Below are 26,168 nucleotides of genomic sequence, written 5' to 3'. Positions count from 1 at the left end.
ACTCTGAATGGCCCCCGGACACCCCGAGACAGCCCGGGAAGCCGTGGCAGGGGTGCTGGGCGCTGGGCTGTGACCCCAGGCCTCGTCCCCTCCCCCAGCAGTGTCTGATCACCCACCTTTGTTCTTGGCCCTGGAGACACAGAGCGAAGCCACCAGCCGAGCCCTGCCCTCGTGGGGCACGCGGAGTAGCAAGAAAAGCAGGAAATAAACCAGCAGGTTAGGGACCCTGACGTCCGGGACCAAGGTCCAGAGGGAGGGAGGCTGCGAGTGGGCCCAGGGGGTGGCAGAGGAGCCCTCCCCGAGAACGGACCCGGAGCCCAGGCCTTGGCCGTCCAGGGCTCTTCCGATCTCAGCGTCCTGGCCATCGGGGTGCAGGGCGAGGTCTGAGTCTCCTAAGGACCCTCCAAGGTCAGGCAGATGGCGGAGCCTGGAGCTGCCGGGAGATGCACCAGGGGTGGGCGGTGACTGCGCCGCAGCCTGGTCCAACCAGACGTCGGTTCCCCTTAAAGACCGTGGTGCTGGGAGCCAACCTGGCCCTGAAATCCCGAGTTGGAGGCCTCAGCACCATCAGGGCATGGAAACCGGACGCCTCAGGCCTCGTGACCAGTCAGAGTGGTTCATCATGACCGACTCCAGCCGCGGCCTCTCTGAGGCTGGGGGCCTCCACCTAACACACGCGCACACACACACACACACACACACACACACAGCCTGTGCCTCCGTTTACCTAGGACAGTGTGGAAAGGGGTGGGGGACCAGCAGAGCCCTGGCCTCTGGACTCCTTGCCCTGTGGCCGTTCTCCACTCCTGGGACCCAGCAGTCCTCCAGCTTCAGGCTGGGAGGGCCCCAGCGACCCCCGGACCAGGCCCTTTATTTTCGTCTGGATAAACCACGGCCCAGAGAAGAGCGTCGCCTGCCCAAGGTGGCCCAGTGAAGGCTCAGGAAGCCGAGTCTGCATCCAGAGTGTCCGATCGCTCATTCATTCAACAAACACCGACCAGGCGCCCGCACGCTGCAGACCACAGAGCTCAGCACCTGTGGGCTGCCCAGGTCCTCGGCTTCTACCCCTCCGGGTTCTCCCCGGGTAAACCGCCAACCCCCGGGCCCTGGGCACCCAAGGCAGCGTCCTGGACCTCCTGTGGGTTGGCCAGGGCCTCAGGTGCCTCAGTTCCCCAGCGCCGTGGCCTGGGCCCACCCTGTAATGGCGGGAAGTCTACACAGTCCACCTCAAGCCCGAGCCGGGCCCTGGCCTTGCTGGGCAGTGTGGGCCCGCAGGGATCCCCAACTCCGTCCCTGGGTCTGGGGACACCCGAGTCTCCACGTGGCCGCATCAGCAGGGCTAATGACACGTTGGCAGGGCAGGGCTGGGCCGGCGCAGGCCCCGGGTGAGCAGGCACGTGGACTCCGCCCACGAGGGCTTATGGTCAGGCCAGTCACCCACAGGTGGCCAACTCAGCAGCCCCCAGGCACATCACCTCCCTGCCCTCGCCTGGCCTCCCCCTCTGCCCGGGCCACCAGAGCCAGAGACCCCAGCCAGAGAGCCAGGCAGCCTCTGCAGCCTCCCCCTCCCCACACCCAACCCAGGCCACTCCACCCACCCCCGCCCGTCTGCTCCACCTCCCAAGTGTCCCTCCCCAGCCCAGCCCTGCCTCTGCCACCACTGGGCCCTGCCATCTCTCTGGCCTCCAGGCTGGCTCGCTGTGCCCCACCCGGCACGCAGGGCGACCTCTCTGAACCCAGACTGCTCCTGTCACTCCCCAGCTGAAAGGCCTCCCTGGCTCCCTGCGGCTCCCTGGGGTGGCAGCGAGGGACAGCAGAGGCCCTGGAGCTCCCAGGGTGTGCCCATCGGGCCTGGCGGCATCTGAGGCTCCAGGCAGGACCCTGGGCACAGGACCCTGGGCAAGCGGCTGACCTTCTGCAGGGCGCCTGATCGTCTGAACCTCAGTCTCCTTATTTGTAAAACGCGGATAAAGTAGAAATGAACGTACGTAGGTTAGAAAGTCCCTGGCACAGAGCTGACCCAGGGCCCCAAGGCCAAGCCCTGACCACCCCCACCCAGTGCCTGACCCCTCCGGCCACCCCTGCTGCTGCTGGGGGCTTGCTCCTGACGTGGGGGTCTACTGAATCTCTGCCCACCCCCCACCTGCTCTCACCTCCCCCCCCCCCGCAGCCCGCATACAGAGACCCGGAACTTCTGCTTCTCTGTGGGCCCCCATCCCACATCCTAATAAAAATGACTGATCACCCGAGAATATGCCTTCGAGAAGTTGTTGTTGTTGTTTTCCTGAGTAAGGAAATCAAGTCAAAGAACGAAGAAAGAAGAAACAGGTGTAGAGACCCTGTCTGGTGGGTAGCTATGAGTTCCCTGGAAACCCAGGAGAAAAGGGAAGTGGAATCGATTTCGTGAACCATGATGCTCACAGAGAGATGAAGCCAGTCGAGAGAGAAGCCAGGGAGATCCACCGTCTGCTGCCTCCTGGGGGGCTTTGTAAATAGGGCAAATGTGGGGTCCTGAACTGTGGGGTCCACAGCACCCTTAGCGTTGGGTCCGGCCCAGTCCCAGGTTTATTTGCGGTGCGGCGTCTATGGAACACGCGCTTTGTACCCTTCCAACTCGTCCATGAGGCTCCTTTGTTTTAACTAAGGCTTTGATAAGTGAAGGATGGCGGGGAGCAGGGGTCTCCCCCCTCTGCTGGCCCTTCGAGCAGACACCCAGTCTCTTCCAACATCAGCCCACCTGGGTAGAGTGGAGCGCCATCGGGCCTCGGCCCTTGCCCAACACCTTCTGCTGACCCTGTCAGGGCCAGCACATCTAGAAAGGGTCAGGGGCAGTACCCCTGCTGGGCATCACCGAATGCCGGGCTTTACATCTCAGGAGGACCTTCCATCCACCTGCCTCCTTGAATAGAGAATCAGAGAGGGTGTGTGACTCGCCTAGAACACACAGCCAGGTAGAGACAGACTTGGCCCCAGAGTTAGAAACCTAGATCCTCGGGCCTCGGGTCCCAGTCCCTCAATCCCTTCCACCTGGGTCTGGCCAGGCCCGAGGTCCTCAGCCCCTGTGCTGGTTAGACGTCGTGCCCAGACCCCAGGGCCCCGTGTGCAGAAGGACTCTCCCTTTCCCCACGTCCCCAAGACTCCTTGGCCACCGGCTTCGGGCCAGGCACAGAGCCGATGAGCTGGAGCTGGCCGAGCTGGCCTTCTCGAGAGCTGCTTGGGGGACGTGGAGGGTGGACACATGTCACCAGGAAGTTTCACAAGAGCCATAATAACAAGGAATGTGCTGAGACCCAGGACGCACACGCCGAGGGAGGGAGGTGGCCATGGAGCAAGCACAGAGCCGGGTGTCCGCTAGGTCCTGCGGGCACCCGCTGCCGTCCTGGCGAACGCCCTGAGCCAGGGCCGCGTGGGGACGCAATCTGATCTCAGAGAGTTTCAGCAACATGTCCAAGGTCCCCCGCTGGCAGGACAGAGGCAGAGCCACACCCCAGCTCGTGGGCTCCAGAGCTGGTGTTTGCGGGGCTGCGTCCCCCCACCCCCACCCCCCACCCTGGTCCCATAGGACGCAGCCCGGGGGCCGTGGGGCACTTGGATGCGGGTGGCCACATTCAAGACCTGCCACAGAGAGGACCCTGATGGCTAAGACAGGGGACAGGTGCCCTCCGGGAAAAACCAGAGGAGGAAGCTCTGGAGACGGTCTGCGTCCTGGGGCGTCACCGTGGAAACAGAGAGGAGAGGCCACTCAGGCCTGAGCAGAGGGGACCGGAAGGGCACGGTCCCTGGAGGCCTCAGAGCACGGGTCGAGGGGACAGGCCACCCTGGCTCTACCTCCCGCTGGCTGGGCGGCCCCGGGAGCTTTCACCACCACCACCCGGGGCCGCCCGGGCCCATCCGCCCATGGAATTGCTATGAGCACCTACTGCATACATGGTCCAGGTGCTGGGGCTACACCACGTCCCTCCTCGACACGGCCAACCCAGCAGGGCCCCAGGGCCCCGTGCACGTGGGCCACCTCCTCCAGGAGGCCCTCGGATGTTCTGTTCCCTAGGGGCCCTGCGGCTCCCCCTGGGAAGGTGCCCTTGCCCCCTGTCCCTGGTCAGGACGGGGGTGGCCAGCTGCAGCCCTGAAGAGCATGAAGCTGGTTGAAGTGAAAACACACCAGACTCCAGGTGGCACGAGAGCCCCTGCCACGTCCCACGGCTGGCCAGGAAGCCCCCAGCCCCAGGAAGGGGTGCCCGAGCTCTGGCTGTCCCCTCTGTGTCCCCAAACCTGGAGCTTGGCTGGTGGGCTCAGGGAGCCAGTGTCACCTGCAAGTGGAGCTCCTGCCTTGTCCCCTGCCCCAGCCAGAGGGGCTACCAGGGGACAGACAGGGAGAGGAGGGGACAGATGGACTGTGAGACAGAGGGCAGGACAGACATGGGGGGAGCCATGCCATGAGGGACACCGGGGGCCCAGCCACGAGGCAGCCCAGAACCCGGGGACACCCAGGAGCCGGCCAGCACGGTCCCCTCGGCTTCCTGCTGCCCCAGGTCACCTCTGCCCCAGGGCAGGGCCAACACTGTGAGGGGCACGGATCCTCGCTCGGCCCCTGACCCGACGCTCCCAGGTGGGGGTCTGATGAAGAGACCGAGGCTGGAGCCAACGGGGACCCCGTCCCCTAAACCAGATCCACCGTCACCAGCTGGATGCCAGCTCCCGGGCACCTCGCTGGCTCCAGAGGAAACAGGAGTCTCATCAGGAGCTGGCAAGGCGGCTCCAGGCCTTATCAGATGGCCGTGGCCGACACCCTGCAGGCTGGCCACACCCCCGGCCACCTCCTGCCCTGGGACTGCCCAAGCCACGCTCTCCCGGAACCAGGTCCCGGCTGGTACCCTCTGGGCCTCCAAGCCCTCCAATCTGGACTCCTGTAGAGACCTGGCCAGTGGCAGAGTGGCCGTCTGTACACCCCCAACTGTGACATCCGCAAAGTGTGTCCTCGGCCTCCCCAAACTGTCCTCTCCCCCTGGAGGAAGGAGGGGACCTGCTGACCTGCCACCAGTGCAGCCCTGAGCCCTGTCTTGGGTCACCCTGTCTCCTGCGTCCCCCATGTCCCCCACATCTCAGAGGGGAGATGACGCAGGACCCCTGCCAGGGTCACAGGGGTGACCTGGGACAACCCTCCTCCCCAAGCCCTGCTCCTGCCACTCTCAGGCTCCCTGGAGACTGTCCCGTCCACTGTGGCCACCAGCCCTGCAGCCGGCTCTCTGTGCTGGCTCTGTGCCGGGGCTACAGGGGCTGGGAAGAGGGCACCGTCCAGGCTCGGGACGGGGACATGTCGGGCCCTCCCAGGCCTCTGCCTCCTGTCTGCACGGTGTGGGTGGAGGCAGCCGGTGGCCTCCTGGACCCGGAGGCTCCCCTCGTGAGCACCTGTGCCATCGGGGCAGGTCCCCATGCCACCTTCAGGGTGATGTCAGGTGTCCAGAGCCTTTGGGGACAGCCTGTGGGCTGGGAGGGCGTGCTGTCACCTGCCTGGCCCTCCCGGCCCTGGAAGGCAGAGGGTTGGGGCCAGAGCGCAGGGGCCACCACGGCGAGCTGCCACCAGGGCGGCAGGAGTCCCCAGGAGGGAGAGGCCGGCAGCTCCCCAGCGGCAAGTGTGGGGAGAGGAGCCCAGCAGCCTCCGGGGTGGCACTGGGTGGCAGCCCGAGGGAGGAGCAGGGTCCAGGCCCCGGGCCAAGCGTGTCTCTTGCTTCCTGTGGCCCCTGAGTCCCTGGGGCTGGGCCCACCCTGCTCCAAGCTGCTCGGGGTGCCCCCTCCCCGATGAGCTACAGAACGTCAGAGACAGAGGGACCTCGGTGACACGTGAGCCACTGGGTCGGAGCACTGAGGGGCTAAGACCAAGGCTGGGGCACACAGAGAGCTAGCAATGGCCCCGGCTCCCACTCCCTGTCCTCCGGACCCTCCCACTGCCCCGTGTCTGCCAAGGCACCCGCTGTCCCTGAGCTGACTGGCCGGGGATTTCCCCCAGGGCCTGGGCCTGGCCTCCACGCAGATGTCCCATCTGGCCCCAGCCTGGCCCCTGAGCCCCTCGAGGGTCTGCAGCCTGAGGGGTGGAGAGGGGAGTCTTGCTGGGCCCAACCTGAAGCACTCCCTAGGGCAGTGAGCATTCCAACCCACCCGGCTCAGCAGAGCACCCACCCCGGCCTCCAGCCTCCAGCCTCCAGCCTCCAGCCTCCCGGGGCTCCACTGCACCCACCTCCACTGAGCTCCAGGAAGCAGGATCCAGGCCCAAGGACCCCACCGTGCCCAGCCCACACCCCAAACCAGGGGGAACCTAAGCGGGAGAACTGAGCACACGTTCAGCCCACGGGTGTTGCGGAGTCAGGGAAACTTCTAGAAGCAGCGCTCACTGCAAGGGATTTAAAGATCCACCCCAGAAAAGCCGGACACCGTGCTTCCCGTCATCCTTGGGTGCTAGAAGGTGCCTTCAGAGCACTTCTGTGGAGTAAATCTCCGTCGCCTGGCTGGGGGTCGCCCCTTCACCACCATCTCATTTCTCCCTCATTCTGAAAGCCTGTCCCCCCCCAGAGGCCAGCTCTCTGCAAAAACAGGGGCCACATCATGTGCATCTGGGGGACCCCCTCCTTGCCGCTCGGGGCCTCTCCTCTGCTTCCGATGCTCCTGGAGTGGGCTGAGGAACAGAGGGAGGGGACTCCCGTGCAGAAGGGAAGCGGCTCAGGACTCGCGTGTCTGCAGAGGACCCACGTCCAGAGCTTATGAGGATGGAGAAGGGGGAGGGGCTCCTGTTTTTATTTATGATTTTGGTGCAGAGACCGAACCTAGGCCCTTGCTGAGCACTTGCTCCACCACCAAGCTACGCCCCCAGCCCCCTTCTGTTTTGTTTTTTTTTTGGGGGGGGGGGATTGGGTGCTACCGGGGATTGAACTCGGGGCACTCGACCACTGAGCCCCATCCCCAGCACCATTTTGTGGTTTATTTAGAGACAAAGTCTCACTGAGTTGCTTAGCGCCTCTCCATGGCTGAGGCTGGCTTTGAACCCGCCATCCTCCTGCCCCAGCCTCCCGAGCTGCTGGGATGACAGCCGTGCACCACCACACCCGGCCCCTTCTGATTGTTTTAATGAGCAGAAACACTGAGCGGGCACCTCATTCCTAATTTTAGAAAGATGTTCTTATTCCAGATAGCCAGCAGACACGCAAAGAGGCACAGCTCCCTGGGTCACCAGGGAAACGCCAACGAAACCCAGAGGGGATCCAACACACTCCCACCAGACGGCCAAAGTCAAAAGCCCGACGCTGACCAGGATGTGAAGGAGCTGGAACCCTCGCGTGGGGACGTCCTTGTCCTGGGTGCTGGCTACACCGACAGGAACACGTTTCACTGTGTGGGAGACTTAGGAAACCAACGTCCCCCCCCCAGAATGAACAAACTGGGGCCAGGTTGGAAACCAGGGGACATGTCAGTGACCGTGTGCTCCTGCAGCAGGGCGTGGAGTCAAAGAAGCTTCTGGAAGCAGCAGCTCACTGCTAGAGGTTTAAAGCCGTGGCCTGGATATCGGACCCTCAAAAAGCCCTGAGAAGCAGGCCCGCAGCGGCGTCACCTGACCACCTGAGCACAGGATGTGTCTTAGAATGTCGAAACAAGTCAGGCCAGCTGGCCCGCACCGTAGTCCCGCTCCTCGGGAGGCTGAGGCAGGAGGATCGCTGGAGACCAGGGGTTCGAGACCAGCCTGAGCAACATGGCAGGACTCTGTCTTTGAAAAAAACATGTTGAGACCACCATGGCTGTGTCAGGTGGGGCCACTGCCAGTCCAGGAGGCGCCTTCGCGCAAAGGCGAGGGGAACACGCTTCTTCCTGGGAACTGACGGAACCCACGGGAAGGCACAAGTCTTGGCAAGAGAAGCTCGGAGGGGAAGTCAGCCCCACGCCTCCTCAGACGTCTGTGAGCAGTGAACAACCTGCTCGACCGTTCACAGCCGCCCTGCGAGGTGGAGTGGGACTCAAAATTCACACCGCAGAGATTTTAAGCAAGAGCCCCCGGGGGATTCCCTGCTCACAGCCAGCTTCCTGGCGGCAACCCTGGGCCTCTCCCGTATCCACTTGTGCCCTTGAAGCCGGGGATTTGGAAAGTCTCCTGTCAAGTGCCCCGGAGCTTGCAGACCCAGAGAAGGGGGTGGGGGAGACGGGGTGGAAGGTAGGAGAAGGCCAAGAGGAGCAGGAAGGCTCGCGGGTGGGCCCTGAGCTGCCCCTGGGCTGGGTGGGCTCAGTGCTCACAGAAGAGCTCCCCCAGGACCAAGTGGCCCCCTAAGAGGACAAGCTGGGCCTCCCCAAGAGGCTCTGGGGAGAGGGAGGAGCAATGGACCGGGACCCATGGGCGCAGGGTTCCAGGTCCAAGGCCCCGCAGACTGGCCTGGCCACCTTGGGCTCGCTCTCTGGTCCAGCCTCTGCGCACCAAGGGGATCGGGTCCCCGCTGCCTGGGGCCTCCCCCTGGACTCAGTGAGGCCCAGCGAGGCCCCAGCCCCAGCCCCCTCCCCGGCCCCCTCCCCGGCCCTTCCCCGCAGCAGCCGGGCGCCCCCAGCCTCAGCTCCCTGCGGTGCCCAGGTGCCCACGGTGCCCAGGTGCCCAGGTGCCCACGGTGAGGCCCGGGCTGAGCTGAGTCGGGCACCACCAGCCCCGCCCAGGTCCGTCCCGGCCAGCCTGACCCCGGCCCGGGATCGAGGTGCAGCGTGGTCTGGGGTGGCCCCCGGGTCCCCAGCCGCCGCTGTCTTAGCGCAGGTCTGCACCTGCCTGGCCCTCGGTCCCTGAGTGAGACCCGGCCGAGGTCCAAGCCCCACACAAGCATCAGGCCACCGAGAAGCCTCCTGGTGCCGGTTTGAAGGTGTCCCCAGTCTGAGGGGCTCAGCCGTGGGACCCAGGCTGAGCAGACGGCTGCCTGCCCCCCCCCCCGGGCCCCTCCCTGGGGGCGAAGACCCAGCCCCTGACCCTGGGACTCGCCGTCTGCCTCCGGGAACACGGCCTCCCTGTGAAGGCCCAGGCTCCCTGCCCACGCGTGGGGGCTCCCCTGGGCCCTGGCTGTGGCGGGGGAGGAGATCAGAGCGAGGACAGAGGGCTGGCGGGGAGGTGGCCCCCGGGGACTGAGGGCCTCCCAGGACAGCAGGCTGGCTGCTGGCAAGTCCCCCTCGTGCCGTCTGCCGTAGCCTCGTCACCGTCCAGGAGCGGGGCGGGAGGCGGCAGTGACTCAGGGGCTGGGCCGCTGGGCACTCCGCCCCGTGTCCCCCAGACGGCCTGTCTCAGGCTGCCCGAGCGGCTTTGAGGGAGGCCTGCGCCCGCCAGGTTTATGGCCTGGTTTATTGGTCTGGCCTGGAAGCCCGGGGCACGGTTTCTTCAAGAGCCAACAAACAGCCACTGAAGTGCGGCTCAGAGCCCAGCTTCCCTGGAAGTCCCGGCTGGGAGGGGGCTGCAGTGCCCAGGGATCAGAAAGGACCTTCAGGATGAGTTGGCCTAACCCCTGCCTTTTATAGAAGGGAATGGAGGGCCAGAGAAGGTCAGTGACTTACCCGTGGTCACACAGCAGTTACCAGCAACAGAGCTGGAAGCTGACGCTGCTCCGTGGGTCCAGGGTCGGGGCTCTCAGCAGCACTGGGGCCACTGGGGCAGTTCTTGACCCCAATCTGTCCTTGCAGGGACAGCTCAGGGGGCCAGAAAGAGCTGTTTGGGGCACTTGGGGACTGCCTTCTGTGGGACAGTGCTCCAGGCTCGCTTCAGCCCCGGAGCATCATCTCAGGGGGCCGACCCAGAACCTGGCCAGAGGACCCCGCCAAAGTGGGCTTCAGGGCACACAGAGGGCCGCGTCACCCCTCCTCCCTGCCCCCACCACCCACCGAGACCCCTGAGACAGCGCCAGCCCCGGGAGAGCTCCTCCAGGTGGCCCTGTCACCCCGCTGAGTCTCCCCAGTCACAGGGCGGTACCAGCCAGCGGTTCAAAGATGTTGAGACCGTTGCCTGCGGGTAGCATGGTCCCGTGCGGGAGCCGAGCACTTCCCAAGCCCTCGCTGTGTTTCTCCTCCACTGTGCCCACAGCCGCGCGCCAGAAGGGCCCGGGGCACCTGCCTCCCCCAGGGGGCACCTAGCCACCCTCACACCTCGGCCTCCGCAGGCTCCTGCAGGGCCAGGCTCTGCCCGTGGCCCGCGTTGGCCTTCCCTGACTGTAGCCCAGTCCCTGAGAAAGATGAGGCAAACACAGACTGAGTGTGTCCAGCCAACGGAGCTTCCCCAGGCCGGTTCAGGGTTCAGGAAGAGCCCAAGGGCTCAGCGGAAGAGGATTCATGGCCAGAAGGAAGCTTGCACCGTTCCCAGGCGGGGATGGGAGTGCAGGGGTTTGGACTCTGCCGTGTCCTGCTGTGTGACCTTAGGTGTGTTGCTGGCCCTCTCTGAGCCCGCATCACCAGAAGCTGGCCACTGTCACCCCGTGGTGCATGAGCCTACACGTGCCCCGTGAGGCCCAGAGGTTCAGGCAGGGAGGGAAGGGGGCAGGGAGCTGAGCAGACCCCGGGCTGTGCCTCCGAGATGGGGCTCTGCCTGGGGCACTCTGACCGCCACAGCATCAGGGACTCCCCGGAGGGAGAGGGGAGCTTGCCGGGGTCTCGGGGCAGGTTTGGGAGTCCCCGAGGGCTGGGCCGTGGACTCAGTTGCTCTGTGACAGAGCTCCCTGGGTCTCCGTGGCTTGTGTGGGAACTCAGCCGAGTGCGGGAGCCGGCCCCGGAGGGCCAACTGCGCCCCTGTACCCAGCTGCCTGCCCAGCCATGGCCCACCGCGGCTTCAAAGTGGCCAGAGGGAAAGGGCACCCTGTGGGGATGTGCACCCCACAGGATCCGATGGCCGACGGACGGGGGCAGTGATTCTGGGTGTGCTGGGTTGGCTCAGAAAGGCCACTTTGGATCATCCACAGGGACACGACTGGCCAGGCGCACGGGAGATCATTCTAAAAATTTGCCCCTTCCATCTAAGCTCTCAGATGCGAGGGCCTGTATCTGCTTTTAATTTAAACTTAGCTTTAGCAGCTAAAGAATTAAAACAAGACATAACCCGGACTTCATCAAAATTAGAAATGTTTGTGCTCCAAAGGGCGAGACCAAGAAAGCGAAGTGACTCCTCCCAGGGCGGGGGGGGGGGGGGGGGGAAGGGGGAAAGCATTTACCAATTGTCTCTCTGAAAAGGGCCTGAGAGTTAGAATATGCAAAGAGCCGCGACAACTCAACAACAGAGAGGCCACCGATGGCGGATGGACCGCGGACCTGAACAGGCCTTTCTCCAAGACACACGAGTGGCCGGCAGGTCCGTGAAGAAGGGCTCAACGCCATCCGCCAGGAGGGAGGTGCCCGCTCCTGCCTGCTGGGTGGCCGCCATGGAAAGGACCGAGTGGTGGCCTTGGCGGGACGCTAGGAGCCACCTACGTGGCGGGTGGGGATGTAATGGTGCGGCCACTTTGGAAAGCGTCACTGCAGCTTCCGTGTGGCTGCAAAGTCCTTCTGCCTCCTTGGGGGGGAGAGGAGGGACGGAGGGGCTTCCTTCCGGGAGGCTGCGCCCACTTCTCTGGGCACAAGAGGCACAGGTGGCCTCCCCCAAATGATTGACGGGCTGAGTGCCCCCTCTCGGGGTCCCTCAAGGCGCCTAGCTCCCTGCCGTGTGTCTGCGCTGTCCTTCCGTCCTCTGTGTCTTCCTCTTCCTCCCCCAGAACCTGGATCCTCAACCTCCTGATCCTTTGCAAGAGCCGAGTCTGGGGTTTTGGTCTGACTTCCCCTCATCCCACTCTGGGGGCTCTCTCTCTTCTCGAGCTGTCTGCTCCGGTTCCTCGGGAGCGGGGGCTCCCCCCACTCACTCTCACCCTCTGCTTGTCCCCCAGCCAGCCCTGGCCTTCGTTTTGTTCTAGAACCATGTTAGCTGACTCGGCAGCTTTCCTCCGCCGACTTTTTATCGTGGCTCAGCTCATAATTTCCGATCAAGGCCTCCTGTGACCCGTGAGTTATTTAGGGGACGGCTTTCTGAATTTCCAGATGATGGGGCTTTAAACAGGGCCCTGAGGAGTTAATTGCGTGAGAGTCAGAGGCTGTGGTCTGGATCAGACCATTTATTCCCATTTTGTCGAGACTTGCTTCTGCCAATACCCGCGTCAGTCAGTTTTCCTACGTGTCCACGAGCCTGAGATGGACACGGGCTGTCTATACGGAGACTGGAGAGAGCATGTTATTTGTGTGCATCATCCTTTATTTTTTAATTATTGAGACATATTAAAATTCTCCTAATACTAATGGATTTGTCCAGTTCTCATAGTGAAATCAATTTTAGCTTCACATTGAGACAACCGTGGCTTTGAAGAGGAACCGCTCCTGTTGTGTTTTCTGGGAGGGATTGCATGAAATTGGTTTCAACTCTAATGATTTGGTAGGATCCTCCAGTGTTTGATAGGAAACCATTCGGGCCAGGAGATTTCTTTTTCAGAAGTTTTAAAGTTATGAATTCAACTTCTTAATACTTACAAAGCTCTTTAAATGATCTATTTCATATTAGCTGGGTTTTTTTTTTTTTTTGCTTTTTGTGTTTTTTGAGAAAGTTATCCATTGCATTTAAATTGTCAAATGCATATAAAATTGCAGTATTCCCTTATGATTATTTTAATGTTTGCTGGGTCTTTATTGATACACTCAGTTTGATTCCTGATACTGGGAATTTGTATCTTCTCTCTTTTTCACTTGACAATTCTTTGTAAAATATTTGTTCATTTTATTGTTCTTTTCAAAAAATCGGGATTTTTGTTTCGTTGATTTTTCTCTATCGTTTTTCTGTTTCAATTTCTTTGATTCTGGCTCCTATTTTTATTATCATCTTCTCTCTGGTTGCTTTGGGTTTATTTTGCTCTTCTTTTTCTGCTCTCATGAAGTGGGAGCTTACATTATTGACCTGAAACTTCTCTTTTCTGATGTAAGAAGTCAGTGCTATAGATTTTCCTTTCAGTGCTGCCTTTGTTGAGCACTATAACGTTTGTTATGTTGTATTTTTAAAATTTTCCTTGAGACTTCCTTTTGACCCATGTATTATTGACAAGTATTTTGTTAATTTCCAGGAGTTTGGAATTTTTCCTACTATCTTTCTGTTACTGATTTTTAACTCTAGTATGGATAGAGAGCACACCCTGTATCACAATTCTCTGAGATTTGTTTTATGTCCCAGGATATGATTTCACTTGGCAAATGTCCCATAGGTCCTTGAAAAAAAATGCATATTCTGTTGTTGGGCAGAGTGTTAAATACTGACTAGAACTCTTGGTTGATGGTGGTGCTAAATTCTTCCAAAACTTTATTGATTTCTATCAAGTTGTTCTATATTAATTGTGAGAGACTAAAGATTTCAACTCTGATTGTGGATTTGTCTACTCTCCTTTTAGTTCTGTCTTTCTTTGCTTTATGTGTTTTGAGGTTCTGTTGTTTGGTGCGTACACATTGAGGATCTTCATGACTCCCTGGTAAACTGACTCTTAATATTATGTAGTGACTCTCTTTATTTCTGGTCATTTATTTGCTGTGTAGTCTATGCTATCTAATAGTAACATAGCCACTTTTGCTTTCTTTTGATTAATGTTGGCATGCATGTCTTTTTCTATCCTTTTATTTTATTTTACTTAGATTATTCTTTGAAGTGTGATTCTTGTCAACAGTAAGTAGTTGGGTCATGGATATTGTCTACTCTGCCAATCTCTGTCTTCTAAATAGTTTATATAGACCTTTTACATTTAATGTAACTACTGATGTTAGGGCCTTGGTCTGCCATTTTACTTTTCTCATGCTCTCTTTTTCTTGCCTTCCTATTGGTTATTTGAAAAATTTTAAGATATCCATCTTGATTTGTGTACAGTATTTTTAAATATATCACCTAGTATAAAAATTTTAATGGTTAATCTAGATAATGTCATACAGATCCATATCACAACTAATGGTATCATTTTATCAGTTCAAATGAGCATTGAAACTCTTTTTGTCACTTTATCCTCTCTGCTCATAGTTCTAAAAATATTTTTAGTTGTAGATAAACACAATAACTTTATTTATTTATTTATTTATTTATTTATTTATATGTGGTGCTGAGTATCAGACCCAGTCCTTCATAGGCAAGTGCTCCACCACTGAGCCACAATCCCAGCCCTGTCCTGATATTTTATCTACACACATTAAGAATCACATCAGTGTTATGCTTTTGGCTTCAACCATCAAACATAATTTATATAACTCAAGAGGAGAAAGAAACTCTGTTGCATACATCATAATTCTGTTCTTTTTATTCTTCTTTCTTGTTTCCTGATGTCCCCAAATTCCTTCTTTTGGGCTGGGTATAAACCTCAGTGGTAAAGCACTTGCCTACCATGTGTGAGACCCAGGCTCAATTCCCAGCACTGGGGGGGAAAAACTATATAATACATATGTATGTATATATATTTATATCTATGTAATCTTTTATCATTACCTGGCTATTCAGAAAACGTCTTCTAGGGTAGGTCTGCTGGAGACAATTCTCTTAGTTTCCCCTCATCAGAGAGCACCTTGATTTCGTCTCCATTCCTGAAAGGTTGACTTTAGAATTCTGGGTTGAGGGCTGGGGATGTGGCTCAAGCGGTAGTGCACTCGCCTGGGATGCCTGCGGCCCGGGTTCGATCCTCAGCACCACATACAAAGATGTTGTGTCCGCCGAGAACTAAAAAATAAATATTAAAAAATATTCTCTCTCTCTCTCTCTCTCTCTCTCTCTCTCTCTCTCTCTCTCTCTCTCTCTCTCTCTCTCTTTAAAAAAAAAAGAATTCTGGGTTGAGTTCTTTTTCTCCAACACTTGAAAACCATTGTGCCATTTCCTTCTGGCTTCCATAGTTTCTGATGACAAATCTGCGGTCGTTCAGATTATTTTCTCCGTCGACAAGATGTCATTTCTCTCACTGATGTCAAGATTTTTTCCCCCTATCATTCTATCAGAAGTTTGACTATGACATGTCCTAAATCAGACATTTTGGGGTTTATCCTGTTTGAGTTCCCCTCAGCTCTTACACTGTAGGTTTGTGATTTTTGCCAATTTTTTTTTTTTGCAGGGCGGCTTTCTTTCAGTACTTTTCCAGTGCCACTCTCTTTCTCCTCTCCTTGTGAGACTCCAATAACTAGTGGCTACATCTTGTGTTGTTAACCACGGGCCCCTGATGTTATTTTTGTTTCTGTTCAGTCTATTATTTTTCTCTGAGTTCATATATTATTCTGTCTTCAAGTTCACTGTTTTTTTTCCTGTCTTTACCATTCTGCTGCTGAACCCATCCACATCCACAAAGTTTTTATTTCAGTTACTGTATCCTTTTGTTCTTTTTTTGGGGGTGGTGGTGGATAGCAGGGATTGAACTCAGGGGCACTCGACCACCGAGCCACATCCCCAGCCCTATTTTATATTTTATTTAGAGACAGGGTCTCACTGAGTTGTTTAGTGCCTTGCTTTTGCTGAGGCTGGCTGCAAACTCACGATCCTCCTGTCTCAGCCTCCCGAGCCACTGGGAGTACAGGCGTGCACCATTACACCCAGCTCAGTTATTGCCTCTGACAGCTAAAATTTCCATCTGGTTTGTCTTTGTGTTTTCTACTTCTTTTTCAAGTCTTTCTCTTTTTTTTTGTTTATTTCAAGAGTATTTGTATAGCTAATTTTTATTATTGCTGCTTTAATTTTTTGTTGGACAACTTGACATCTGTGTTGTCTCAGGACCGACTGTCTCTGCTCATTCAAGTTCAGATTTTCTTACTTTGTGATGTGACACATTATTTTCTCTGGAAGCCCTGGCACTTGGGTGTCCTGTTACAGAACTCCAGACCTTATTTAAATCTTATGTTATGACAGGTCTCTCTGATGTCACTCCTTGTTGATGAAGACCCACCATAACAACCTCGCTGGAACTTGTCACCTCTGTACACACTCTGACTCCAGATAAGGTCACATTCTGTGGCGCTGGAGGTTAGGATTTTAGCACATGAATTTTAGGGGTTTGGGGGGGGACACAATTCAATCCATAATAAGTGGGAAAAACTGACAAACCCTCCCAGGCCTGGAGACCAAGGTGAGTGTCAAAGCTGCTGGGCTGTAGTGATGGGCACCGCAGAGCAAGGCAAGGTCACTGTCCTACACAGGGGTCAGGCAGCCCTGGCAGAAGAGTGACCTGAAGGAAGCCAGGAGCCGTGCTGGACTGCTGGGCAAAGCCAGGCACTGGACCTTGGACTCCAAGGAACACTGGGGGACCAGTGGGTCTGGGCTGTGTGGGAAGGACATGGGCCGGGAACCAGGAGAGGAAGTCAGAAAGGAGAAAAGGGAATCTCATTGGCTTTGAAAACCAAGAGAAGGGCAAGTTCACCCGGAGGCAGAGGGCAGTTGTCCCAGGTGGAACCAGACGAGAGACCAGCTGGGCAGAACCCCAGGTTCTTTGCAGACCACAGACTGTAAAAGGCCAAGGTGGGAGTGGAGAGGCCAGTCAGGGATGGCTGAGAGATGAGGAAGGGGCAGGGAGCCCTAACAAGGGCCACACACAGATTATATTCTGAAGGCAAATTCAGAAGGCTTCACTGATGGAGAGAGGAGGAGGCCCCGGGATGATTCCAAGCATTTGGCGAAAGCAACCAGAGCCAGGAGCTGCCCTGACTGGGCTGGGAAGTCCTGAGGAGGTCCAGGTTTGTAGGGCTGGTGTTGAGACTGAGGTCCCCATCAGGTCCCCACGTGGAAAGGGACTGGGGTTCAAGGGGGATCTCGACCGAGACAGGATGTGGGAGGGGCAGGCGGTTTCTAGGTCAGGAGGACGTGAGGACAGGAGAGCTAAGGAGAAGGACTGAGTCCTAGGCTCCACTTCAGAGGCAGGACGACCAGGGAGACAGGGGAGGAGCCTTGGAGGTGGGCGGGCCTTCCAGGCGGGGAACACGGTCAGCTCCGGGCAAGACAAAGCCTGAAACCGGCCCCGCCGGGCTCGCTTTCCAGCCTTAAAATCAACTTTACTGGGGTCTAATTTGCAGGCCATAAAGTCGCCCATTTTCAACATCAAGACCTGGAGCATCGTCACTCTTCAGTGAGCCTCCTTCCGGACCCTGAGCCCCAGGCAACTGCTAAGAGGCACCCGATCCATGTAGACAAATTTCTGCTGAGTCCCAGAGTCCATTGTGTAATTCATCGGGTTTGCCCTCTTTCATATGAATTTCAGTAACAGTCATGTGCAGATCTTTTCATTGTTCTTGCCAAGTGTGTGAGTCTTGCTGGCTCATGTGGTAAATATATGTCTAATTTTATAAGAAACTACAGCTGGTCGTTTTCCATAGACCCTGCTTCCACACTCACACTTTTGATGCATATTTATTATTTTCACTATTTACCACCCCTATTTCCTTGAATGAAGACCAAACCCTGAGGATTTGCAGGACCTATGCTGCCCGGGGTCTCTATTAAAACTTGTTCATGAGGCCTTGTTTCTTTGTGTGATTTTACGGTTCTTCCTCGGGAGCTCATGACCGTTAGGGCCCTAGCTGTAGGTATTTTATAAGGTCTGGATTGGCCTGTTTTCCTCGGAAGGATTTAGCGTGTTTCTGAGGGACACCTGGCGTACTCCTCAGCAGGGACTCCTGTCAACTAAATCCTCAGCTGGAGGTTTCTAGGCCAGGTTGGGAGTAAGAATTGGGCCCTGGCCCCTCCTGAGGGCTGGCTCACGGACTGAAAATGAGAGGAGGTGGCTACAGAGAAATATGAGGAAATTGAGGGAGAAAAAAACTGACCTGTATCTTTTTTTTTTTTTTTTTTTTGGTATTTGGTATTGAACCCAGAGGTGCTTAACCACTGAGCCACATCCCCAGGTCTTTTTTGTATTTTACTGAGAGACAGGGTCTCACCGAGTTGCTGAGGGCTTCACTAAGGTGCTGAGGTTGGCTTTGAACTCTTGATCCTCCTGCCTCAGCCTCCCAAGCCGCTGGGCTTACAGGTGTGCACCAACACGCCCAGCTGAAACTGTCCTGTGTCTGATTGTGGGGGTGGGCACACAATTATATGCACACAATTATATGTTAAAACTCAAAGAATTTTATACTAAAAAGGGAGAAGTTGACTGTATGTAAGTTTGGCCACAATTTTTGAAAACATCAAAGCTCTGTTAGGGCAGGAATCTCATAGGACAGCTGCCACCGCTAGGCTCATCCCTCTCTTGATTCAGGCACGCACCCGTGCGTGCGTGGGTGTGTGTGTGTGTGTGTGTGTGTGTGTGCCTGTGTGTGTGTGTACCTGTGTGCCTGTGTGTGTGTGTCTGTGCATGTGTGTGTGACTGTACGTGCATGTGTGTGCCTGTGTGTGTGTGCCTGTATACCTGTGTGTGTGCCTGTGTGTGTGTCTGTGTGTGCCTGGTGTGTGCCTGTGTGTGTGTGCCTGTGTGTGTGTACCTGTGTGCCTGTGTGTGTGTGTGCATGTGTGTGTCTGTGTGTGTGTGTGTGTGTGTGTGCACATTCTGAGGGCTTCCGGGGCTTTCTTGCCAACACAGTCACACATTTTGGGAGAGTCTTGGAAAGCCCTTGTGCGAAGTTCCAGGTTATCGAGGTGAACACCATCTTCAACCTCAAATGACACCCGTCCAGTGAGGACAGGATGGGCAGGCAAGGGGACCTCCAAGCTGAGCGGCCGCCTGGCTTCGCGGACCTGCCTGAGATCACAGAACTCTCATAATGACGGTAATGGCTATAATTAACCGGCATAAGAATGTGGAGCTCAGAACAGCGGCCGGCCGCAGCCGCAGCTGTGCTGTGACTCACCTCTGCCCAGGGAGCAGCAGGCCAGGCCCTGAGGGGCCTGTGGCCTGACTGCGCTCCCCAGAGAGACCAGCAGATCCGAGACGTCCCTGGCGTGGGCAGCATCAAGGTCAGGGCTTGGGGGTGGCCTGACTCGGGCCCCGTCAGCATCCTGAAGGACCCGGGGCCTGCACTCCCCGCATGAGGGGAACAAGGCCCCACGGGGCCAATCACTGGCAACCCTCAGGGCTGAGTGCTCCCGAGGACCAGGTGGGGACGGGCAGGACCAGCCACCAGGAATCCTCAGAGCCTGTCCGGCTGCTGGTGGAGGGGCGGGGAGGGCTCAGTTAGCCACTGTGTGTGAAGCACTTAGCACCCGCCTGCCCCCGGGTAGATGCTGCCATTATACCCCACCCCACTTCACAGATGAGGTAACTGAGGCCCAGCACTGTTCAGGGACTTGTCCCCAGCCATAACCAGGTGTGCCTGGCTCTACAGCCTCACAGCATGGCCTGCCTGGGGCACGGTCACACCTAGATAGACATTTCCAGGCCTCAGGGGGTGCTTAAAGCACTTTGAGGCGGTGAAGAGGCTGCCTGGGCCCCTTCCCTCTGGTCTGAGCCCCTCTGCCCTGGGCTCTCTATTCCATCCATTCCCTCCTGTGGCTTGTTTCCCTGGTCTAACACCTCCTCCAGGGAGCCGCCCTGGATTCTCCCAGCTTCCACATCTCAAAGCACAGGCGTCCAGTGCCCGGCCTGAGGGCCTGCCGGGTGCCTGGGCCATCTGAGGCTCAGGGAGGCCGCAGTGGGGGAAGCAGGGTTTAGGGAGCCTCAGGGAGACTCTGGGGCCAGGCAGGCGAGGGAGGAGGGGCAGGAAGAAGACAGGTCCTGGTCCCACAGAGCCCGGTCGGCCTGCTGGGCACTTGGGCTTTGAGGCAGTGAGGTGGACCCGGGCCAGGTTCTCGCACCGGGTGCCGCGCAGGAAGTGGACGCTCGGGAGGCCGGACGGGGGGAGGGAAGCGGGCTCCAGGCCGGGCGGTGGGGACAGTGAGGACCCAGGGCTCTTCCCCAACGCCGCCTTCAGGGCCACCAGCTCCCAACATGTCTTCCTGGAAGCCCTCCTGGTCCTCTTGCCCCTTCCTGATAAGGAAACTCTCTTGGGGCTGGGCCCACGCTGGTCACCCAGAGCCACCCTCACACGACAGGAGCCACAGCTCTGCTGAGGGTGGAATCCAAGGCCGGGGACGGTCCCTCAGACCAGAGGCTTAGGGCCAGCTGACTTCAGAGGTGACCTTCCCCCCTCCCCCACATCCTCTTTACTCTTCTGCTCCAACAGAGACCAGAGCTCTGGCTCCAAAGTGAGAGGGGTCACTCTGCAGAGGACGGGGCCTCCTGGTCCCGGCTGTTCCCAGGTTAGTGCCAGCCTGGAGCCACCCCCCACCCTCCGGCCACCAGGGCGCACAGAGCTAGCCCTCCCTCTCATTCCCCCCCCACCCCCGCCACACTGCGCACTGCTTCCTTCCTTCCCAAGAAACACCTGCTGAGCACCTACTGTGTGCACTGAGATCAAAGATGACCAAGGCACAGCTCTGCCTCGGGGCTCACTGTCTGGGAGAGGCAGATGGGCCATGAGATGGTGGTGATGGTGGGGTGGTGGGCATGGTGGAGACGGCCATGGTGGGTTTGGTGGGGATGCAGAGACAGTGGGGTGGTAGGAACAGGGATGGTGGGGATGGGGATGGAGATGGTGGGGATGAGATGGTGGGGACGGGGTGCTGGGGATGGGGGTGCTCGGGACGGGGTGCTGGGGATGGGGATGGTGGAGGTCCTCGGGGAACTCGGTGGTGGAGACGGTGGGACTGGAGGTGACTGGGGGTGGCGAAGGCGGAGGAGGAAGCTCCCCTTTCTCAAGGCGCTCGTGATGCCGGATGGTATTAAGCACTCGACGGCTAATCCTCATGACAGCCCATGAGGTAAGAGTCATTATTTTAATAATGGTGACATTCACTGCTTACTTACTCCATGCCAGACATTCTTGTAAATGCCTTGCAAGTGTCAGCCCGTCCTAGGCAGGTCACGGTGCTGCCCCTGCTTCGCAGAGAAGCAAGCACAGAGAGGTGGACGAGCTTGCCCAGGTCTCACCGCCAGCTATGCAAATGGGTTTGCTGGTGTGGACAGCGGGCGGTGTGGACAGGATGCGGACAGACAGAGGAGGACCTCACAGAGGAGGCGCCTGATGACCAGCCCTAGGGCTCTTTCCAGGTGGTCAGGAGGTAGGGGCTTTCCAGAAGGAGGATCAGTGGGGCAGGTGCCCAGAGGCCGGAGGCGCGGGGTGGAGTCACTTGGGCTGGAGAGAGACCAGGTGCCCGAGGGCCTGGGGGACTGGAGCCCCCTCCACACTGCCCTGAACCGCGAGCCTCGTCTCAACCCTGCTGGGTGCTGGAGACCTAAACCTGCAGGAAACCAGAACCGCTTAGCGACCTCCACCTGCCCCAGAAGATGGTGGGCCCTGCCTCCCCGGTTCTTGTCACACCCAGATTGTCCCAGGCCACCCCACTGCCACCCCTCGACACTGCACCCAGACTCAGCGTGTGGCTCCTGGACCCTACTGCCCTGTTCCGCTGCCCACAGGCCCACTCCTCGGGGGCTGGAGGCGGAGACGTTAAGGTTCTGAGCTCTGGGATGGGGACGTAGCCCCGTGGTGGGGAGCTGGCGTGAGGTGATGGGGACCACCCAGCAACATGGGGGCAGGTTCCGAGTCCCCTCACAGAGGCTGGCCTGAACTCGTCCTGAGGCCGTGGGCAGGAGTCTGAACCCCCCAGTTCAAGGTCACTCCGCTGCCCTGCCAGACCACCGTGAGGCATTATCCCACCATCCAGGCACCCACTGAGCCCACAGATATGTATTGAACACCTACTATGTGCCAGGCCCGGAGCCCAAAACTGGGTCCTAAAAATGTGTGCGAAACAGGCCCAGCTCGCTGGAGGGCAGCGTCTGGCTTCAATCCCAGACAACCCAGCCCCCGGGCAGGGGACAAGGCCTCACTGACCACTGTGGGGGGGAAGGTCACTTAGCAGGTCCACACAGAGCAGGGGACTGTAGCAGCTGTCACTTGTCCCGTCGGTTGCCCCCGGACAGCCCGGAGGGAGCTGCTCTCATGGGGGATGCTGAGTCCAGCTGTGTCCCCACCCCTGCACCTGGCCAGCATGGTGAGGTGCGGGTGGCAGAGGCTCAGGGGAACCGGGGGAGCAGGTCACGAGGTGGCAGCTTCTGCAGGCCGAGGGTGGGCCCGGGGAGGCTCTCAGGGGTCACGGGCTGAGGAGTGACCCGGGGCCATCCAGCCGGTGCAGCCAGCCTAGGGCACAACCCTGCTGGGCAGCTGCTGAGTCACCCGGTCCCCACCAGGGCCGGGGTGGCTTCCTCACGAGGCCCGTCATGGTCCCGTGACCAGCCGTAGCCACCGGGCAGTTACTCACAGGCGGGTCCCGAGGCCCGAGACGGGGCAGGGAGGTGGGCAGCTTGGCCCAGCCTGGCCTCTGGCCTCCGAGCACCGCCTGCTCCAGCTCCTCCCCTCCCCGCCCTCCCCGCCACTGTCCCTTCTCTCCCAGGGCCTCTGTGGAGTGGGGGTGGCTGAGCGGCCACCTCAGAGGGGCCTCCTGCCAGGCAGGCCTGGCCTCTGCCACCAGGACTCCTCCAGCCCCTGTCCTGGACTCGGGCCAGCCCTGGTGGACCTGCCCGTGTCTAATGGAAGGGAAGAAGGGCCCGAGGCCAGAGCTTGAGGGCCGCGTCCCCCTCCGGCGCTCACAAGAGACAACCTTAGACTCACAGAGGCCTGAGTGGCCCCGCTGCTGCCTCCGGCCATGGGACCGCGTCCCCTCTGTCACCTCATCTACAAAGCACAGAGAGCAACAGCCTCGTCACCTCGTGGAGCTGGCCAGAAGTGAGTGACCACGTTTGTGCAGGGCAGGTACCGGTGGTGGCCCAGAGGTGGCCGTTGTGATCATCGCTATCAGAGGAATCACCAGAGATGCCACACCCCAGAGGTGGCCGGCACTCTGCAGTTCGCAAAGCGTGTCCATCAGGGGTGACCCCCGAGCTGCGGGCTCCTGCCCAGCAGGTGACAGGTCTGTGTGCCTGTTTGTCTTTACAAGCTGGATGCATGGAGCAAGTCACACCTGAGCCTCAGGTTTCCTCATCTGGAAGTCGGGGACAGCAGTGCGTCTCTCAGGCTGGCCGGGAAGAGTGGAGGAGGACGCGGGCAAGAGAAGAGCCAGCTCTGTCAGGAGCCTGCTCGCTGACGTCATCGTCCCCTGAGCTGCCATACCTGCTGGGTGTTTTGCTTAAAAGTCACATTCAAGGGCTGGGGTGGTGGCTGAGTGTACAGCGCTTGCCCAGCCTGTGTGAGGCCCTGGGTTTGACCCTCGGCACCGCATAAAAATAAAATGAAGATATTGTGTCCACCTAAAAAAAATAAAAATTAAAAAATTACAATAAAGTCCAGGGAGATGTTGCACGCCCATAATCCCAGCAACTCAGGAGGCTGAGTCAAGAGAATCAAAAGTTAAAGACCAGCCTCAGCAACCTAGCAAGACTGTCTGAAAATTAAAATAAAAAAAGGACTGGGGTGTTGCTCAGTGGAATGGCTCCCCTGGGTTAAATTTCCAATGCCAAATAACAATTATAAAGAAGCCTACCCTCCTTTCCCCCTTTCTCCCTTCTCATTCGTGGGGATGCAGATGTGATAAAGGGCCCGGGGCAGCCTCTGTGGATCATGAGTTGAAGGCAATGATGAGAAGGGTGGAGCCATGAGGCGAAGGAGCCTGGGCCCCAGTGCGTCTGTCAGTCTCTTCAGTAATCCTCAGTGGCACACATCCACCCTTCCTCTCTCTTCTTTTGTCAAGGCCATTGCTTTTTTGATATTCATGACAGCAGCCAAACCAGTGTGCCAACCAGGGCGGCCCAAGAGGGAGGGACCCTGTTAACATCCGCCGTCTCTCCCTTGATTTTCTGGGTACATGGCGTCTCGGAGGTCAATACCCAGTCGGGGGGATGCGCACAGTCACGGACGTGTTTTAAGAAATGCAAGGTTGGGCGATGTCATCATCGTGTGAACTTCAATCACAGCCCGTACCGAACCAAAACTGAGACGGCTTCGGCACCCCCGGGAAATACAATCTTCGGGGAGCCCAGCGCTGTCCGGATGTGGTCACTGCCGCACGTGACTGTATTCGAGTGCGCGAGGCGCGGGTGTTGTTTTCCTGCAATCCAACGCGGCTTGTTCTCAGGTTCCTCGCTCCCTGTGGCGGGACCTGAGCGGGCCGCGGGCAACCTCCATCCGCCTGGGATAATCTCAGGTGGTGAGGGTTTGTTGCCTTTGAACATATCAAGATAGTTTAGGGGCCCAGCAGTTTAGGGGTCCCCTTCTGCCTCCCCACCCCTTCCTTCTCTCCCAGTGGTATTTAAGTTCCAGTTAATGACATCACAGTGTGGCTCTTTAGGAATCGGTGTCCCTGCCTGGTTCCCGGCTGCGGGGTCTCGGCCGCCCTGGCCCAGTGTCCCCGGGTCGGGAGCCCACGATGCCGCTGGGAGTTCCTGCTGCTGTCACCTCATCTGAGACCCGAGACCTCGGGGGATGTCGACGGAAGCCCCTCTTCTGTCTTTGTGGCTAGAACATACGGTGCTCACACCGAGGCTCGGACAGAGGTGGGGAGCTCTGGGAGCTCCTGGCGCTCTTCCCATTCTGCAGGTGATGAAAGTGAGGCCCGGCTCACGGACGCTGAGGTCATGAGGCTAGTAAACGGGGACCTGGATTGAACCCAGACAGTCCCCACCCTGACCTTGAGGCCACCCTGCCCTGTGCAGTGTGCTGCCCTTTCCCATTTCACCCGCGTGGTTCTACTGACGTTCACAGCATTGCTCAGCCACAGGAGGACCGGCCCCAAGGTGTCAGGATCCCACCGAGCGCCATGTGCCTACAGGTTGGGGTAAGAGTGACATCCAGGATGGACCTGGCTGATCTCAAGATGGTACCAAAGAGCCAGGCACACTCCGGAGCCAAGTCCAGCTGTGAAGCCCTGCACAGGACTCGAAGGCTTTGTCTACTTCAGGTTTGTTAGAAACAAATGGGAAAAATCAGCCAGGGGCCCTTGGGCGCCATCCCGGCCGTGACGACTCAAGATGGCTGCAGTCACGTGGGGCTGAATCCACAGACTCGGAAGACCAGGGGCTGGGCAAGGGCCCCCCGTCCACGGTGAGGGACACAGGCCCTCCAGGAGGCAGAGGGGACTGGACGGCAGTGAGTGGCCAGGAAGAGTGGAGCCAGTCTCCTCAGGAAGGGCCTGACCCTGTCCAGCGACATGACGGGCCGCACAGACCCCCGAGGTCCGCTGCACCCAGGTGAGAGCCACACGCAGAGCGGCCTCCCCGCCCCGGGGCTTCTTCCCAGGACACAAAATCATGCCCCAGGCCCGAGGCCCCGCCCGGCTCTGGGCAGCTGGCGGGAAAGTAGAGCCAGAGAGGGATGAATGCTCCAGTCCCCAGCAGTGACTCGGGAGGGGCCTGCCCGTCTGCTGCCGGAGCCAGGAGGCACAACATCAGGGGCCACTCCTGAGCACGCCACAGGAGGCCGCTACGGTGGGCAGGAGCTGGGAGATGCCGGGCTCCATGCCCTCTCCTCCTCTGTGCAGCCGGGAAATGCCACTACCCACCCGTGACATCAGGGCGGCCCTCTGGCATCGCATCTTTCAAACATAGTGACAATCATTTCTTGTGCTGGAGAATCTCTGGACCCTTTGGAGCAGGGATCGGATCCATCTTGCCTGTTGTTAGATCCCCAGTAGGGGGCCTGGCACACAGCAGGCACCTAATAAGTGGAGTGATGGAGTGGCCACTGCTTTCTGTCTACACACACTTCTAAAAGCCTCCTCGCATTTAATTTCATGTCACTGGGATTAGTACTCTCATCTATAGATGAGGAAACTGAGGCTCAGAGGAGCTGAAGCATGGTGAAAGTCTGTACTATTAAATTCTAGGTGCTAATTTGTCCTGGCTGCACCCCACTTGGCCTTCATTTTCTCTTTTCCTTAATTTCTTTGTGTGTGTGTGTGTGTGTGTGTGTGTGTGTCCCCAAGTCATGGTGTCCACATGTACTGTATCTCCAGGCCCAGTCAGGCAGTGGACAGATGACCCAGGGCAGGAGGCAGGCTAAGTGGGGCCAACAAGACCCCATTCCAGAATTTTTTTGAGCCACCAGGAAGGTGAACTTTTTTCTTTTTTCCTGCATTTGAATCTACAAACAGAGTTCTAGAAGCTTCTTGGGGCCATCTTAGGAACACAAGAGGAAAATCTGACTGAAAA

The 26,168-nt window shown here is 58.0% G+C and overlaps 1 protein-coding gene and 1 long non-coding RNA gene across 2 annotated transcripts in view; both read right to left on the bottom strand.

Moving 5' to 3' along the window:
• LOC101972164 (protein-arginine deiminase type-3) overlaps positions 1 to 10,013 on the bottom strand; it is an 18,158-nt gene extending 8,145 nt beyond the window's left edge. Inside the window, exons 1-4 of the mRNA XM_078027747.1 lie at positions 9,968 to 10,013; positions 9,577 to 9,674; positions 3,550 to 3,615; positions 3,302 to 3,460 (exon numbers count right to left, since the gene is read on the bottom strand). Coding sequence (XP_077883873.1) covers positions 3,302 to 3,460; positions 3,550 to 3,615; positions 9,577 to 9,674; positions 9,968 to 10,013 — 369 coding nt within the window. The remainder of the gene's footprint in view (positions 1 to 3,301; positions 3,461 to 3,549; positions 3,616 to 9,576; positions 9,675 to 9,967) is intronic.
• Positions 10,014 to 20,762: 10,749 nt separating this feature from the next.
• On the bottom strand, positions 20,763 to 23,270 carry LOC144367900 (uncharacterized). The gene is made up of 2 exons (XR_013427516.1): positions 22,734 to 23,270; positions 20,763 to 21,265 (listed from the first exon to the last, which is right to left on the bottom strand). It is a non-coding gene; the product is annotated as an uncharacterized LOC144367900 (long non-coding RNA).
• Positions 23,271 to 26,168: the final 2,898 nt, after the last annotated feature.

This window comes from Ictidomys tridecemlineatus, chromosome 11, assembly GCF_052094955.1.
Source record: "Ictidomys tridecemlineatus isolate mIctTri1 chromosome 11, mIctTri1.hap1, whole genome shotgun sequence".
Lineage (NCBI taxonomy): Eukaryota > Metazoa > Chordata > Mammalia > Rodentia > Sciuridae > Ictidomys > Ictidomys tridecemlineatus.
The sequence above is the reverse complement of the archived record's forward strand: the minus strand, read 5'-3'. Positions and strand labels throughout refer to the sequence as shown.